The sequence below is a fragment of the Lonchura striata genome, chromosome 2, assembly GCF_050655825.1.
Source record: "Lonchura striata isolate lonStrDom1 chromosome 2, ASM5065582v1, whole genome shotgun sequence".
Taxonomy (NCBI): domain Eukaryota; kingdom Metazoa; phylum Chordata; class Aves; order Passeriformes; family Estrildidae; genus Lonchura; species Lonchura striata.
In genome coordinates this window covers 32706114-32719155 of record NC_140704.1, presented here as the reverse complement: position 1 = coordinate 32719155, position 13042 = coordinate 32706114, and the positions used below count along the sequence as shown (strand labels likewise).

General features: G+C 37.3%; 1 protein-coding gene across 11 annotated transcripts in view; it reads right to left on the bottom strand.

Annotated features, from left to right (window-relative positions):
• Positions 1 to 330: 330 nt before the first annotated feature.
• The window catches only part of PALS2 (protein associated with LIN7 2, MAGUK p55 family member), a 59457-nt gene continuing 46745 nt past the window's right edge, over positions 331 to 13042 (bottom strand). For all 11 annotated transcript variants that reach the window (XM_021538229.3, XM_021538228.3, XM_085573145.1 and 8 more), the window contains 4 exons: positions 12744 to 12905; positions 10038 to 10240; positions 9489 to 9617; positions 331 to 7190 (listed from right to left, as the gene is read on the bottom strand). In XM_021538229.3, the coding sequence (XP_021393904.1) occupies positions 7014 to 7190; positions 9489 to 9617; positions 10038 to 10240; positions 12744 to 12905 (671 nt within the window). In that variant the 3' untranslated portion in view covers positions 331 to 7013. The remainder of the gene's footprint in view (positions 7191 to 9488; positions 9618 to 10037; positions 10241 to 12743; positions 12906 to 13042) is intronic.

Here is a 13042-nt window from a genome sequence, read left to right as displayed (position 1 = left end):
GCTCTTTGTCCACTGGCCCATTCCAGCGTGGGCCCAGGAGATCAATTCCCTTTGTGCTGCAGTGCTCAAAAAATCAGGTGCCCAGATTCAGCAATGGCAACTTTCCCAGGATGGCTGAAGAACCCCCAAGGTCTCCCTGTGTGTGGAATGGGGATTTGGCACATTTGTGAACATGAAGATAAACAAGACTAACTGAAAAGCTGCTTTTATGTAGGTAGAGCACCAAAATCCACATATAAAAGGCAAGATTCAAAAACTGGTTCTTGATACATTATGTGGCTCAAATGCAGACTATGACCAAAAAAAAAAAAAAATCAGAAAAAAAGCCAATTACATTTTTTCAATATTAAATCTTTATTATATACAAAAATATTTTGTTGGGAATTAACAGAATTTCATCATTTGTACATTAACATTTTTATGTTTGGCTGTGTTTATTGTGAAAATACTAGCTGTGAAAAAGACAAGGTGGGGGGGGTCTTAGAAAACAAGCCACAATTTAAAAACATCCCACATAGTAGCTGACTTGATCAGTATGAAGTCACAATGCTAACAAGTCCCATATCCTAGGCCTGCTCTACAGTACTGTATTCAAACAATTAGGTACTAAATAATTTCCAAGTTTATATTAAAAAATCAGCTAATGGTTAAGATTTTTCTTGTAGGAAGTTTGCAGCTAAAGAAACTATTTTTTACAGGAGAGCAGTTTTTAAAGTTTTACAAATTCAAATCCAGGTTAATTTAATATACTGCAGAAATAAAAAACCACAAAACAGAAAACCATGAGAGCTTCCAACTGGCAAAACCGGTTGTGAGAAGCAAGGTAAGGAAACACCTGGTGACTGAGTTCTAATACACATTTAAAGCCAAACACAGCCAAGATCCTACAGTTCTTAGCCCAGTGTGGGGTCAGAGAGCAGCAAACTTTCTTGTTTTAAACCCCATAGAAGCAGTTCCCCTTCCTACACCACAGTGCACAAATGTTACATATGGGCAACATATGGGGGGTGGGGAAGGGATGCTTAACATGCATTTTCCTAGGGGGAAACAATGTATTTCAACAGTGAATCACACATAATTGCGTACACCACCTAAACCAACAAAAATCAGTCAAAACCTTTTTTTGCCTGTACAAAGCAACACTGTTTGTTTTGCTTTATGCTGTGGATTGTGGGAGAGGTCAGGTAACAGAGAGATTGGGTTTTTGGATGAGGCTCTGCTGTATTCAGGTAAATGCTGGCTGCTTGTGGAGTAACCAACAGCTGGTTCAGCCACGGGAATAACCAAAATCGCATGGAAAAGCATTAGCATGGAGCTAGTGACATAAAAAGGAAAAGGCTAAATGGGAGAAAGTGTTTCCAGGACTACTTTAACTCTGTTACCTGACCACTGTCCTAGCAGCAAAAGGAACTCCATACCCAATGAGCATAAGAAACAGTTCCAAATACCAAGAAAAAAATTAATGTATTTCAGGTGTTGTTTATTCTATAAAATATAAATATTGCTGAACCCCTGCTGAATTAATTCCATTTGTCGGTGAAGCTACATAAAAGCCTTCACCAAGCTGGGGTTTGTTTTTAGGCCTGTAAATCCCAGCTGCAGTACCAGCAAATGAACTGAGAATTCAGCAGTTGACAATGTAACTGTGGAATAGTATCCCACTGCAGAGAGAGAATTCAGGTAATTTAGTAGACACTGCCTGAATTATTTGCAGCATTTACCCCAAAGTTTTATTTATATATATATATATATATATATATATATATATATATATATATATATATATATATATATATATGGGTTTGTGTGTGTGGATGCAAGCACACTAAAGCTGCCTGTAAAATAACTAAAACTGATATTTTACAAGTGTTTTCTATTTTTATTTTTAGGATCTGTCTTGGGCCTAAAACCAGTAAGTTATAAAAGTCCCAAATACTGATGTTCTTGTTAACTATTATTTCCTCTATAAGACACAAGTTGAGAATCCCAGACAATTCCCATCAGCAAGCCTGTTAAACATACGTGAAAACTAAGAAATACAGGCCAAAAAAGAAGAAACCAAGGGGCAGGCCTTCACTTCAGCACTGTTAGTCACAACAGTCCACCAGAGAAAGAAAATTAAAGTACCCTTAAGGTTAGAAAGCCTTTCAGTGGCCCAGGAGAGGTTTTTATTGCAGGGAGAGGAGGGTGCTGGGAGCTGAGGGGTATTTAAGGCAAGAGGCCCAGCAGACTACGAGTCTTTGATCCAGTACCCACCACACCAATAAAATGATCTCACCACTTCTGCAAAAGTAGCATCATGAAGTTTGGCAATAACCATGTGGTGCTTGAACTCTTTGGAATTTGGGTGAGGCAGGGAACCCCGCATGAAGCAAACAGCCTGTACAGATGTGCGTGACACGCGACAGAGCCTCAGCTGTTGGTTATCTGAGAGCTGCACCCACAGGCACAATGGGCAGCGGGGCAGCTGCTGCAGGAGGCACTGTCCATGCACTGGGACACGGCCTCAAGGTTCAGTGTGAGCCAAGAAGCAACCTACAGGAAGCCTGGATGGGAAACCACGGGATGGGTGAAGGGAGTTTATGTTCACAATATTCGCTTGTGTAAGAACCCAGTTCCTGATCTCTGCAGTGCTCTGCTTGATCATTCTCCACTGGTCCTTGAGCCAACTGGGCTCAAGGGGGTACCTAACCAGGGATTTTCTGTGTTTCAAAGAGAAAGAAGTTTCCTATTTCTTAGCTGAATAACCCTCTTCAATAAACAAAACCAAACCCAGGTGACTTCCTGAGCACTGAGCTGCAGGCAATTTGTAAGCAAGTCACTTAGGTATGATTTTAGAAGATGCAGTGAGTAGAGAGGATGAGGGAAAAAAAAGTCACAATTTGAGCTCAGCCAAGATGTGACAGTTTATAAAAACACAAATCAAAAGCCATGAGCTGATCTGCCATCCTGTTCCACAAAGCTTTTGTTACAACTAGGTACACACAGCTGCCCTGAGCCAAGAACACGGCACAAGTCACAGATACTGTGTCAGTTATAAACTTGATTTTCCTTGCCTACAAAGATCTGTGATTCTGCTCCATGTTTACCTTCGTTGCAAGGATTTGCAGAACATTTTGAAAGACATTTATAAATCTATGTAAGATGATGTATTCCATTATAATTATCCAACTAAACTTGGACTGCATCTTTTCACATGATGCAGACCTAAAGCAGACCTGCTATAACAAGTAGAGACAGCAAGGTCATCACCTGGGTACACAGTGTACCACAGTATTTACAGGAGAGTTGAGATTGGTGCACACTTAAGTGAATTTTTGGTGAACTCAGGGAAATAAGTTACAGGTCTTGGCATACTGACTGTACTTCTATGTATAACTTTTCATTCACAGGGCAACTACAGTGTTTCTTCTATATGTCTCTATATGTACAGAATTTTACAGCACCTCATGCACTGTCCAAAACAGATAGAAATTACAGATAAATATAGATTTTTTTTTGTAGATTGAAATATCTGTATATTTAGAAAAATATACATTAGTAAACACAATAAACCAGGTAGAGAAGTGTACCAGTTCTAAAGTCTCACATGCAGGTAACATTTCTGGATTAAGTCGTGGTAGCTTAGTAATGTGATAGCCAACATGAGCAATTTTTGTTTTACCATCCACATACATATACACAGACAACTATTTGATAATTTACTTTTCTAAACTACTTAAATATTTATCTTGTGATACATACCACATATCTTAAACATTTAGCAGCATCTTCACCTCGCTCAGACACACCTATTGTACTCTTTAGCAGTCAATGAAAAGTTTTCCTCTTAGTATCTGGAAAATGAATGTTTAGTACAGAATGAGATAACGTGAAATCCCAGTTATTTTAACTCCTCCAAAATACTCTGAACAGGATTTTTATGAAATGCTTTCACTTGCTCAAAATAGTGTCTTCTCCCCTAATGGCACAATGTACAGGCTGATGTCCAACAGATGATGCAGCACACCCTGGCAGGTAGGGACCGTCCCTGCTGTGACTGTGACTGAAACACCAGCATTTCAAGAACTTCCAAGAACATTATTTTTAAAACATAGTAACTGTTATTCTCATTCCAGTCATTCTACCAGGTGGGGACAAACTAAGCAGAATATCAGAATATCTGATGAAAGAAAATCTGACTGTGACAAAACCCAAAACTACCACGAAGAAACAAAGCAACCTCTCTCCCCCTCTCACCATTAAACAATCCAATGTTGGATTCAAGATTTAACAAACAGATGCAAGGGGTGTGGTGTTTGGGTTTGTGTTGTTTTCCCCAACTCAACCTGGCACACAGACAACCAAATCAGACCTGCAGATACTTTCACATGATCATTGTGCCAAACTAAGCAAGTCCCCTTCTATTACTGCTTCAGAACTGCACTGCAGAATTGCTCATTGCTGTCTACACCACCACCACCACCGCCCAAAACTGTGCCACGATACTCCACCTCCTGATTTAAACCCACAGTGTGAACCTGTAGCAAACATTAAAGTTTTAGGCTTTAGCAAATATGTGACTATTCTGGAGATTGCTAACTAGGGAGACTCTCTTGACAGTATTCTCCCTGGGATGGAAACAGAATGAGCAGAGAGAACCTGACTAGACCTTGGTGGCTGTGTTTCATGTGTTTGGTTTAGTAAATTTACAGAAAAAAGATGAAAATAAGTAATGTTTGCAATACGAAGTACTACGGTGTGTAAACTGAAGAATCTTCTCATTCCATTCATTGGGGAAGACTGAAATCAGCCCACTTTTGGCATCAGAAGATAAGGGTATATTTCTAACTCATAACGAAAAGGCATCTTATCTGTCCAGACAGCACATCTTATTTACAGCATAAGGAGGTCTCCAATGACACAGTACACAAACACAGTTCAGTCATGTTCAGCACAGAGTGCCAAAAGCAAACCACTGAAATAGCCAAGCAACAGCCCTGCTATCATTTGCTGCTACATACAACACCCCATCCACTTCCCAAAGCAGCCTCTGAGCAATAGAATCACAGAACGTGTCTCCTGGGAAAGACAACTACAAGTCCCATGCTGGTGCCACAATTGAGAGCTCTGCCAAACTTAAACAAAACCAGAGAAAACACATCCTGGAAAGCACAACAATAAAAAAAACAATGGTACAAATTTTTCTTAGAGAATTTCATATTCTCTCTGAAAAACATTTTGAAATCTCAGTATTAAGAGCCAAGAAGATCTCCTATGCTACACACAAGTTTAAATTTAACTAATATTTGCCACACACACTGGGATTTCAAGTCTCCTCTGTCCCTCTTCCCCCACAACAACCGACTTTACAGACTATGTAAAAACCATCTATTGCATAGGAGTGTTATGAATTTTTTTCAAACAGTTTTCCTCTACTGCATCCATTCAATTTTTTATTCTCCTTGTGCACATAAAAGTCTTTTGAGAGCCACAGGAAGCAATGCTGTTTTACAGGGTCTAAGCCTGTCTTCCTCCAGAAATAGTTCTGAGGAAGATGCCTTTTGATAACATTCCGGGTCACACTTGGGTGTTGAAAAGGAATCCAGAAGCCAGGTGCCTGTCACCAGATGGAAGAGGAATTGAACAGATGACTTCAGTTTAGACACCTAACCCAGTATGTGATGGTGAATGTGACTATATACAACAGCTGACAGTGTCATATGAAACACGGTCACAAAAAGAGCTCATCTGAGCAACAAGCTGTATTTTCCTTCACTAAGCAGAAATTTACATCAGCTTAAGTTTTGATCAACGAACCTGAACCTAACCTAATACAAATTATATAAATCAGCATACTGAGGGGAGAATTGTCACTAAAAAGGAAATGCGCTGTAAATTAAAAAATTTATAAACAACATTGCTTTTTAGCAGTAAGCTTCCAATTCACAAGCTAATGAAAAATGCAATTTAAAACAATGTAAGAAAAAGCACAGAAATGCCATTACACAACACTCAAAATACAGCAGTTGATCATACATAAATATTTAAAAGATAATTTGGAACCCAGCTAGACATCACAGGAAATGAAGCCACAGATCACTGTACAAATACAGACCAATGTCCTAAGAAAAGAAAATGCCTTTTATTTTTTTCTCTTTTTTTAAGTAATGTGTTTTCACAAGCATGAATAAATAGTCCTAAACATTAAGTGTCACCTACAAGGCTCCACATTATCAGGCTCTCTCTCAAACTACTTCACCATTTTTCAAATTGCACTGAATTACCTTGCGTATGACTTTTTACTGTCAGTACCTCAGCTGTAATGGGCTAACAGGTTGGCTTCCAAGAAAGCGTAATAAGCAGCTTGCAAGGTATTGCTCCATGTTATTTTAGAAGACAGATATAAGGGAATCTACACAAAAGTTATCTAAATCAAGAGATACCAAGAGCTTCTGAAACATCAGGAATGCACCAACATTAAGCTGAAAGCAGCTGGAGCAATGGACCTGTGTTTTTGTTACTGCTTTTAATATTTAAAATTCTGCTCCCAAGAAATTATTATTTTTTAAAGAAGGAAAAAAAACTCAAAAGAAATTAGTCTTCTTTCCTAATAAGAGCTAGAGACTTTTGATCAGTTAAACACTGACATTAACAGATTTTACAAAAATTGTTTCAAGTATCCTTTTTTAATCACAGTGAAAATGTAAGACCAAGATGTAAATGTTGAAGTGAATGAAAGTTTCTCAGATGAAAAAGGCAAAGATACTAAATCAAAACATAGAAAAATGCTTAAACGCATTTCCTTCATGTGATATGAATAGAAAGGTTATCTGTAAAAAGTTAGAAAAATTAAAATAAATTACATATTTAAGTACACTTTCTCTTCAACATTTTTATAAAAATTCAGAACAGTGTACTTTTGAATATACACAGAGTAAAAATGCACAGGTGCTGTAGGTTATCATCAGTATCTACACATCACATTTGCTGCTGTTGACTTTATTTGTTACTTAAGCTCCTGTTGGACCAGCTCAGTAGACCCAGCTGATGGGGACCCACTGGGGCTCCAGCCTCAGTCTCTCGATGGCCGACTGCAGCTTCTCGAAGGCTTTGTCCAGGTTGTCATTTACAATGGTCAGATCAAAGTAGTGGTTGTAGGCTCGCTGGATCCGGGCACTCTCATCCACTGTTTTTTTCAGATCAGTGTCCTGTACAAGAGATTTTTAAGGATTAGTGAATCTAAATCTTACTAAAGATTTAAAGGTAAGACCTGGCAAATCCTTATAGATGCAGAAGATTCCTTCAGTACATACTGCAACTGACTATTTAAAGCTATACCACATATATTTTAAAAATCAGGAAAGTTTTCATTTATAGTAAATTCACATAGAAACTGAGCTAAAATACATTGAAAGGGCTGAAAAAGTTCTGAGCAGTGTCAATAATGTTAAATATGGCAAGCAAATGTTTGCCAATCTTGCAATTTTGAAGAGAATCGATAGAAGCATGTGAACTTGAGCTGGTATGCACAGTGAGCAGTTTAATCACTTTGTATGGGCAACTGATGATCCTACCAGAATAAAATTAATGCTTTAGAAATGATTGATTCAATCAGTTTTGTAAATATATTTCTGCCCCTTTTATTTCCAGAGAAGACATCAAAAATCCAAGATTTTAAATTAGTATGAAATGAAAGAATTTCTAGCAGAATGAAGCTCTAAAATACCTTATGGCCTCTTAGAGACAACATTTCAGCCCAGCTCACCTGACACCAGTCCCTCATTTGTAAACTACTGCTACATTACTGTAATCTTGACATGACCTGCAAAATATGCAGGAAATTTACATTCCTACATTATGAAGCCTTTATAAAGTGCTTCTGAGCACGTTTTCGTGTTTTGCTAGTCCTACAGTCTTTAAAAATTCCTCTCAATTTTTGCACAACAGCAATTTTTTTGTACGTAATTATGAAATTTGTCCCCCTTTACAGTATTTATTCCAATATTTTCAAGTCTTGATACAGCTGTCAATATAAAAGCCAAAATGAAAAGCTAAGTTGGTCAATAGCCTTTCTTTCACACTGAATGAAGTAGACAAGTAAATATATGACCATGAGAGCCAGACTTTTTGCAATGGAATGGGTTAGGATGCCAGAAATAATACAGCCAGGTCCACTAACAAGCCAACTGTAATTCTTTAAATGACATTTGTTTTTCATTTGTTCAGGAAGCACAAGAATATGATATAGTAAATCATATTCCATATACATGTGCAGGAACGGGATGCAGAATCTGTAGACACATAGATGCATATTTGAAATTTAATAACCTTCTTTATTATTCATAAGAAGTAATACAGAGGAAAAGATGTCCCTCAGGGAATCAAATATTAGGAAGTACAAGAAATTATTTTTATACTTCTCTGGACAGTTTTAACCTTGCCTTATTGTAGATGGACCATAAAATTCAGAGTTCATTTGGGGTAGGAAAGAGGGATGGCTGAGCATCCACAGAGATAATAGAATGCATAATAACAAGAACCTATGACTAAAAATTACACACTCATTTAGTGAAAATACTAACCCATCCCCACCTCCCCCAGTCATTTTATAGCTTTAAATGCCCTGTCAGCATTTATTCAAGATATTCTTATGAAGCTGCAGTGCTATCATTATGAGCCATCACCAAAACACAGCTTTTCTTTGCTGGGGAAGTTGAACTGCTCAATCTGTTTTTTTTTCCTTTGCTCCTGAAGCTGGGAAAGTTCATGCCCACACAGTATTTATACTCTGCTGCACTGGAGGCATCATCCTATTTCCCTCTGCTACACATCGTGTCTAAGAAAAGGAGGGAAGATCTAATGAACAAAACATGCCACTTCACTTTATATTGCAGATCCAAGGAACTTCAGGGGAAGTTGTTCAACACTTCTTATTCTGGCAGCTGTCAGCCATTCTCAGTGCAGCACATGCAGCAGTGAAAAGAAGGACTACCTGCATTCTTGGGGTTTTTATTGCGTTTTGTTTTGGGTTTTTTTTTTTTTTTTGTTGGTTAGCAAGGTTTTTGCTTTTTCCTTTTTTGACACAAACTGCAACATCTTTCCCAAGCATAACAGATTCCATTTTTAAAGCACACACGTATTATGAAGACAACAGGAACAAAAATTTGGGTGGGGAGGGAGACGGGAAAGTCAAGGAAAGACATCTGCATAAAAGAACAACTGCCACCATGAAATAGCTACCATTTGCTGCAAATAATCAAAGGTGACAGTTCCCAAAGCATATATTTCATGTAATTTTTGTAATCAACACTTCTCTGTAAGAAGTTTATTTATCTTCCTTATACATATTTGATTAATTTCTACTATGTAATCAGCAAGTCTTGCCTAACTTTTCTTACAGATATTCCTTTCAGAACCAATTCCACCTAAAATGGATGACAAAGAGATTTTAAAAAATCTAAGAACATCCCATTCAAAGAAAACTAAATAAGAAATTATCTGCTTACAGTGAGAAGTTTGGTTGTAATTCCAGCATCTACCACAGCCTTGTGCATAGCTCGCAAAGTCTCCAACTCTGGAGCAGCAATAAACACCACATAGGGCATAAATTCTGAAGTCCTCAGTATTTTAAGAGCCTAGAAACAAAGAAAAAGGAAAAAAAAAACCACCAAGGTTTGAAAATTACTCACCACATCTCCCTGTTACTTAAGGGACACCACAAAACTCATCTGTTCTGATGGGCAGCAATATATAAGTGAAGATTCTTATTTCTATTTTGGAAATTCCTACACTGCCTTTTGAAATGCTCAGCATCATTCTTTCCTTGGCTAAAAAGATCATTTATTACTCTGCAAGACTCCTCTTTCATGCAAAACTTAAGCTGGGTTTTTTCCATCTTTCTAACCCATTCCAAGTAAGTGCCACAAACATAATAATGCAGTTGATAATTGTAACCTTGAGACCAGATAAAAAGCCTTCAAATTGGCAGGCATCTCGCTTCAACTCTTCAGCATTATAATCTCACACTTGTTATAATAACATTATAAATCATATACCTGTGGATTTACGTCCAAGATGCAGGTCCTTCCTGTCTGAACAACTTCAAGGATGGAATCAATTTTGGTGCCATAAAGATTTCCTTCATATTCCCCATGCTCTAAATATCTGCCAGCTTTAATATCTGTCTCCATTTCGGCACGTGACACAAATCTGTATGCTTGCCCATCTTTTTCATCATCCCTTGGCTTTCGTGAAGTAACTAAACAAAAAATTAAAAATATAAATTGAATATTTTCATTTTATATTTGGAACATAAATATGAGACTGGACTGCCTATTAAGTTAGGGAGACTATAATACACATTGTTATACAGTTGTATTTGCTCCATGTACAGGTTTATTCATCATTCTAGATACATTTTAAAACTGAGCACAGCCCCTGCTCCTGTTCCCTTTATATTGCTTTCTATATGTTGCTTACCCACCCATTTGCCTGTTTCCTTTGTCTTACTCCTTCACACCATATACAATACTCATTCATGTAATCTTTTTAATTATTCACTCAATAAAATATTTATTTGAGTGACTTGGAACTCAAATGCCGAATGTACTTCTGAAAATAGCTGAGCACAACAAGATCTGCCCCATACCACCACAAAACCTTTGCTGTCTGTATTGGCCCTGTTGTTCAGGGTAGAATTACCTGAGCTAGCTAAAGAAAGTTAGCTTCAATATCAGAAGCAACCCAGCCACCAAAGCAGAATCTTAGTGGAGGCCAGCTAATGCTGCTTTCCAGGACAACTTCCCTTTTAAAGCAAGATAAATTCCCTGTAGAAATATTAAAGCCCCTATTTGAGAAAATCATTACCAACTGTCTTGGGTATTGGCTACACTGTCTAGTACAGACATTGCTTAAGCAAAAAAAGTAAAAATAAAATTTAAAAAAGTAAATTAAAATATCATATTATTATCAACTTTGCTGCCCTATTGCCCTATTAACTACCTGCTACTTATACTTAATTAGATTTGAACTCTAGAACATATTAACCTAATAGTCAATGCATTCCTTTGGTAATACTTCTATCATCACTTGGTGCAACTTGTTGAGGTAAGTGGAAAGCAATCTTTCCCTTCCAGTAATTCCTACCCACTTCAATCTTATAGAAAACACAAGTGCCAGGAAAAACGATCATCTGAAGCTGTTAAGAATAAATATATTACTAGAACATCTAGTTTTAGTCAAGATTCTATGGAAAGATTAAAACTATAATGCTTAATACAATACATTAAAAAGAAACATGCATCGGTTTGCAATTAATTTTGGAGAGTAAGCTTTAACATTTTACAGCTAGGAGATGATTTAACAGTTTTGTTTTCCACATTGAAGAAAAACCACAGCACCACATGCTGGATTAGAACTCAGCACCAAGAATATGCTTCTCTCCATAGCACAGTGGATCAATTCCACCCATTTCCCACCTCCCAAAACACATTATACACAAATTTGTTCATGAATAACCTGGAGAATTTTCTTCTAATCAAAGACTAACTAAGTTTACCGATTATCCCACTTAAAATGTGAAGCAGAGAAAAGGTTCTATATACAATAAACTGGGTATTCCATGTACACGATTGGACTATCAGATTGGGAAAAGTTTACTTTTATGCCTTTGAAGAATGCTCAACAACTATGTTGCATTACTCACATATATTCAAACACCTATACAGCATTTTAGAGAAATAAGTAATTCTGATGGCTTTTTTGAAATACAGTAAAAATTTTACACGCAATAAAAAGCCTCTTACTGTTTCACCAATATAAAATAATGGAATTGCCAAGAGAAGATTTCTTTTAAAAAGTAACAGTGAGAAGTCAACCTTGTTATCAGGTCCACAAACCAATTCTAAGTGCCCTGGCAAGTCTTGATGCTAGAGATTCAACAAATGAGAGAGACTGGTTCTCTCACCTTGCACAATTCATCTTTCAGACCTGTCCCTCCTCCTGTTATTATCAGATCTATTTCTTGCCCACTGGAAACAGAAGAGAACAGACTGTTTCTAAAATTCTGAAAAGCACCTGGCAGGAGAATAATAATGTAGCTAGAGTGGGCTTCTCTGGTCAGCAGCCAATCAGTAAGGAGGAGTTAAAAAAAAAAAGGCTAATGAGCAAAGTATATGAAAGAAAGGCAGGAAAACATGCTTCAGGTAAAAGATTATTTTTTTCTGCTATTTATAGCAAAAAAATGAAAGATCATGTGCTTAAGGCTAGATATATTAAAATATTGGACAGTTATACAAATCTTGGCAATCACAAACACTTACTTCAGTTTTATTGGATGTTTGCTGCTTTTCTCTACATTTCTAAACTAAAGCAACAATTTATAATGCCCAGTTCACAAGTGGAAAACTAAAAGGCAGATGTGAGAAACTCCACTGGGGTTCGTTACAGAAGGCTACTGGAAACTTACAGAATCACCTCAGTAAAGGATGGTGACTTGACACTGAGGAAATCCAGACTGAAATACTGCGCAGAAAAAACCTGTTTTTCTGCAGCATCAGGAACATTTAAGTGCTAGTTACAAATGTTTTCATGGTCATATGTTAGTTCAGTTTTCTGAAAACAGGAAGAGCCTTTTGTTTTCCCACTCTATACAATTTTTATGCTCTGACAAAATCACTCCTACATTGAATCACTAGGATAAACATCACATACTTTCCAGTTAATCCAAGTATGATATTACAATAGGAATGCTGATAACTTACATGGCACTGTAGTTCCAAATCTAGTAGGATTCAGCACAATAAACCTGTTCTTCAAACTCCTTCGCCCCACTCCTTGGGCCCCAATCAAGACCAGGGTTTTCCTCTGAAAAGGAGGCATTTTGGCTACTTCCTCATATATCTGGATTTCATGGCGATCAAATTCTACATTGAGAAACATACAAAAAACTTTAATACACACTCAGGGCTGAAGAAAAAAAAAATTTAAGTAGTCGTGCTATTTATCAACAGACCCTATGTGAATATAAACAGAACTCAGAGGGCAGTAAGAGGGCAGATAG